The 5,221-nt window shown below is 40.6% G+C and overlaps 1 protein-coding gene across 1 annotated transcript; it reads right to left on the bottom strand.

The window, feature by feature from the left end:
- Positions 1-2,456: 2,456 nt before the first annotated feature.
- Positions 2,457-4,035, bottom strand: LOC107304940 (ethylene-responsive transcription factor 1-like). The gene is made up of 2 exons (XM_040527309.1): positions 3,221-4,035; positions 2,457-2,764 (listed from the first exon to the last, which is right to left on the bottom strand). Exon 1 carries the CDS (start codon positions 3,953-3,955, stop codon positions 3,239-3,241), a length of 717 nt encoding a protein of 238 aa, XP_040383243.1. The 5' UTR covers positions 3,956-4,035; the 3' UTR covers positions 2,457-2,764; positions 3,221-3,238.
- Between the last annotated feature and the right edge of the window lie 1,186 nt (positions 4,036-5,221).

The raw sequence follows: 5,221 nt of genomic DNA on the forward strand, positions 1-5,221 counted from the left end.
TGCTTAGTTGGGCCGGCCCATTCCAAATAGATGAATGTGATTTCTAAATAAAGAAACTTTTGTATAGATTTGTTTTTGCAAAAAAACAATGTTTAGCATTTAGCAAGCATATACTCACAGAAAACGAGAGTTCTCCTTTCTCCCCCTTTTGAACACACCATTAATTAGCACTCTTGATTTTGTGTTTGAGATTAACTTCTTATTATTTTTGTTCGCTTTCTCCACTGTGTTAGAACAAATTGTGGAGAATAATTTTCTGAATTCGTATACACATATTTTCGAAGGAAAAAAGAATAAATAATTTTTTCCTTGAGAAAATACAAGCAAGTATCAAATTTTATATTAAAAACTATGGTACCTTGAGATATATAAATACCTATAGATAATAAATTTTGCACTAAAAAAATCGTAGGTCCTGGTGCCATCTAAATTAATAAAAAATACCGAAAAGATTCAACCCCATCTTTTTTAGTTAACTTAAATACCAGCGAAACGGCTTATTAACGATTACAAAATAATTTATAGTAAACTTTTATATACATATTCGTAGCAATCTAAAAGTAAATACTAAAAAGTAAACCAATAAAAACTCTAAAATCAAGTTTAAGAAATAAGTTTTAGAATTCAACTTTTGGTTTATAAACAAAGCATAAAGAAAAGCTGCGTGGGCAATATGACTCGGTAAAGAAAAAAAAATGCGTTCCAGTACCGAAAGGTCGTAGCGCGAACTGGGCCCGTGAAGGTCCCGTCCGGCCCACGCCAGCAGATGGGCCGGCCCGGCCTGCACAAAATCCCAACCACCAAGCCTCGCGCAACCACAACCCACGCCAGGTCTCATCAGCCTCCGCCGCCGACGGCGAGGGAGCGGCCGAAGGGAGAGGAATTTTTTGAATTTATTTATTAAATAATTTATAAAATTGATTTCACATTTTGAAAAATCACAAATCTAATCTCTTACCACCGCCTACGTGGCGGACGATGACAGTGGCTCGGTAATTTTGCTTTTAGCACTTTTTCACCCTGTGTAAGGGTGTAAAGTGGTTTTTACAAAATGGCCACCTCCCCCACCTCTTTGTTTGGCTGTGTTTTTTTATTTTCCCTGTAAGGGGCTAAATGCAAAAAAGCTCAGGCCGTCGTTTCTGGACATCCTTCATGGCCAGGCGGCTGTTTTGCCACATCACGTTTCTGCCTCTGACGACAGGAGGTTAGTTTTATGATTTTTTAAAATACAAAATTAAATTTAAAAATTATTTAATAAATAAATTCAAAAATTCGAAGGAAGAGCACCACCGCCACCTTCCTTCCTTCCTTCCAGCTGATCGAACCGAAGGTCATCGATCCACTTCTCTCATCCTCTCCTCTCCTCTCTTCTCTACTCGGCTCACTGGATCCATCACCTGCTACATATTCACATTCATGATTTGAATTGATTTTTCTTTTCGTTTCCCTTCTTTCGTCTTTAGATCGATCGATGCATCCATTGATCGGCGAGGGTTTGGCCAACATTTTCTATGTATGTATATTTTTTTTCGTTTCCGAGTAGTTAATCAAATTAAACCAGAGTTTGGGAGGTGGGATATTTGCAAACGAAAAATATTTTGTGAATAAAATTTTTATATATTACATATTCTAATAAATGACAATGATAAAAAATAAACTATAATTAAAAAACCCTAAAATTAACTCTAAATTTAAATTTAAAGTTTGAAATTTTAATTTTTGGCCAGTAAGCATCGGGCGAAACGAAAAGATTAGTCAATGAGCGTGGGTAAATTATCGATGTCATGTCACAGTGATTAGAAAGATGCGCTCGAACGCATGATTAGAAAAATGCTAATGCTGTTTTGAATGAGACTAGCCAATCAAGAAACTGTTCTGACTTGTCAGCGATGAACTCCTTCTGGTGTTCGGTGACCTTGATCAATTGATTCCTGGAATTGTCGCATCGTTCCTCAGAATTTGACCGAGGCAAAGTAATTATTATTATATTGATGATAGTCTTGGTTTAATTAGAACAAGTTCAATAGTATAACCAACTGTTGGCTCTAACTCGTCTATAGTCAACTTAATAGCTAATTCATACAATAGCATAGACTACACAACTAACAGTAGTCCGTGCTGTCATACACAACTAATATTAACCAACTTAATAGCCAATTCATATGATCACATCTGTCATACCCACATGTGTCTTGAAACTGGCTATAAATTAGTAGTCCGCTGTATTTTTCTCTTCTCTCTTATCTTTTTAAAATATGTTTATAGCCTGCTTTCTATCTGGATCTTAGTTCGTAACAGATTAGGCGAGTATTGTGCTGAAACTCTGCATAGGTGTCGCCACTGCAAAAGACGTGCAACCAACAAGACGGACAGAGTTTATTTTCCATCTCGTTTTGTTTCATATGAAATTCAGCAACAGATATTTGCAGCTAATCCTGACAGAGACACGAAAAAAATTCTGAATCAACCCCACCTTATCCTTTATTCCTTGCCTAAATTTGCGAGAACTTTGCTTAACCCCACAAAATGTGGCTGTCTTGATTATCATTAATTACAAATAACAGAGGCCATCAGATCTTCAATTCCCATTGACAAGTGTGCTATGTGTGAGACCTAACAGGATGATTAATCTGATGATTAGATTAGATGCATCCACAAGTTGGTCTCAACCTTTGGTGGAAAAAGCTGGTAGCTGGTGGCCCTTGTTTGACAAGATTAGGCGAGCCGCATGTCATCAAGGTTGCAAAGACGTGTAGTTTAAGTCCTGATCATGTGATGGAAAAAAAAGGTTAAATCTTGATGAACAACAAAGTGAAAACCAAGAAAATAAGTAGCTTCAATATGTAAAAGGTAGAAATGACATGAATGCATAGAATTCAACTTCGTCTATCTGCCACTGAATTTCTCTGTCTGCCATCTAGCCATTAAAAGATTGAGCTGTAGAAAGCGCCGAAATGGGAAAAGATTGTGCTAGAATTACCATCATAAATCTTGTTGAATTCATTTAAAATGGAATTACCGTTAGAATTCAACAGGTAGTTTAATGGCAATTAAATTTACTACTATCTTGTTAAATGGTAATTATGCCATTTTAAACTACTTGGTAAGATGCACAAACTTCATATTTGTTACTAGATTGTTAGACCTCTTGTAAATTTATTTCAAGAAATGGAAATTTTGCAAGAATTAAACATTAATTAAACTAGCTTAGGTGGCTTACCTTGCTCGGGGTGGTTGGTTAGCTCCAGATGGGCATGTGGATGTCGCCGGCCATGTCGACGCCGGCGAGGAGGCTGTCCATGAGGTCGTCGGAGAAGCACTCGATGAGTATCCGCGAGTCGCGGGGGGGCTCGCCGCCGCCGGAGTCGTCGGCCGGCGTCGTGGCAGGGCTGTCGGCTGCTGTCGAGGAGGTCGACTCCGGCGCCGCCGCCGCCGCCGCCGGAGGGAAGTTGGTCTTGGCCTTCCAGCCGTAGATGCGGCGGACCTCGGCGTCGTAGGCGCGCGCGGCGTCCTCGGCGGTGTCGAAGGTGCCGAGCCAGACGCGGACGCCCTTGACGGGGTCGCGGATCTCCGACGCCCACCGCCCCCAGGGGCGCTGCCGGATGCCGCGGTACGGGTAGGCCCGCTTCTCCCTCCGCCGCCCCGCCCGCTCGCCGTCGTCGTCGCCGCGCCGGCGGGGCCGGGAGGAGGACGCGCCGGCGCCGTCAACCACCTCGTGACCGTGGATGCACCTATGAATCAGCGGCGGCGGCGACGGCGACGGCAAAACAACGTCCTGGCCGTCTTCCTCGTCGTCGCGGGCGACGAACTCCCGGAAGGCGGCCTCCCAGTCCTCGTCGTCGGCGACGAGCCTCCTGCCGCCGCGGCGCCTCTTGGGGTGGTGCCTGCCGCTCTGCTTCGGCGCCGGCGTCGCGCTGGCGCTGTGCACCCATCGATGGGTAGCTTCAGGTGGCATGGTGTGCGTGCGCAGCTTAGCTAGGCGAGCGAGGTGTACTCCTCGTCGTCCTAGGTGGTGTTAGCATTTAAACGTAGCCAGAAACTTGGAAATTTGCACTCAGCTCAGATGAGGCGAGATTTTTCTTTTTCTTTTCGGAAGAATTTGAGTTGTTTATTTATTTATTTATTTATTTGTCTGATAACTTGGGCTGGTTTAGTTAGTGAAAATTTTTAGGTTGGGTTTTTCATATGGTGTCTAAGCAGATGTCGAAAGGCTATTTCAGCGGTTAATTAAAAAACTAATTATATAGCGTGTCAAGAAACCACAAGACGTATTTTTAAGCCTAATTGATCTATTATTAGCAGATGTGGGTTAATATAGCAATTATGATTAATTATAGACTAATTAGTCTTAAAAGGTTTGTCTTGCGAATTATTTCTAAAGTGTGTAATTAGTTGGTTTTGAAACTATATTTAATGCGCGATATATACGTGCCAAAGATTCAATACAACCGATGAATGTGAAGATTTTTTTGAAACTGATCGGGCCCTCTACCATGGCCGCGTTCGGCTGCCCCGTAATGTAACTAGTCTCTCTCATTTTTCACGCGCACGCTTTTCGAACTATTAAACGTTATATTTTGCAAAAAAGTTCTATAGAAAAGTTGTTTTAAAAAATTATATTAATCTATTTATAATTTTTTAATAATTAATAATTAATTAATTATGTACTAATATATTATTCCGTTTTCCATGTCGGGTAACTTACCACCCCTTCGAGAATGCGGCCCATGTTGGAAACTGTATATTCATGCGAAAATGACCATTTGCTTGTACTGTGACATATATGTAGGTTGTGTGCGCTTGATGTGATGACACACTGAGAATGTATTGTGGATCCCGCCATATTAGGTGCGTTTAGATTCTAAAATTTTTTAGAAATATATATCACGTCAGACGTTTGATCAAATGTCGAAACGGATTTTCGGACACAAATGAAAAAATAAATTATAGGTTTCGTCAAGAAACTCCGAGACGAATCTTTTGAGCATAATTAATCCGTCATTAGAACATGTTGCTTACTGTAGCACTTATGACTAATCATGGTCTAATTAGGCTTAAAAAATTCGCCTCACGATTTCTCCTATAACTATACAATTAGTTTTTTTCATCTATGTTTAATGCTCCATTTTTATGTTTAAAGATTTGATGTGATGTTTTTAGAAAAACTTTTTAAAAACTAAACATGGCATTCATATACATGTGTGTGGGGTCAAGTTATAGA

This window comes from Oryza brachyantha, chromosome 9 (assembly GCF_000231095.2).
Source record: "Oryza brachyantha chromosome 9, ObraRS2, whole genome shotgun sequence".
Classification (NCBI taxonomy): Eukaryota; Viridiplantae; Streptophyta; class Magnoliopsida; order Poales; family Poaceae; genus Oryza; species Oryza brachyantha.

Bases quoted from the DNA above. Each gene is read 5' to 3' on its own strand.
- LOC107304940 (XM_040527309.1), bottom strand. From the start codon at position 3,955: ATGCCACCTGAAGCTACCCATCGATGGGTGCACAGCGCCAGCGCGACG.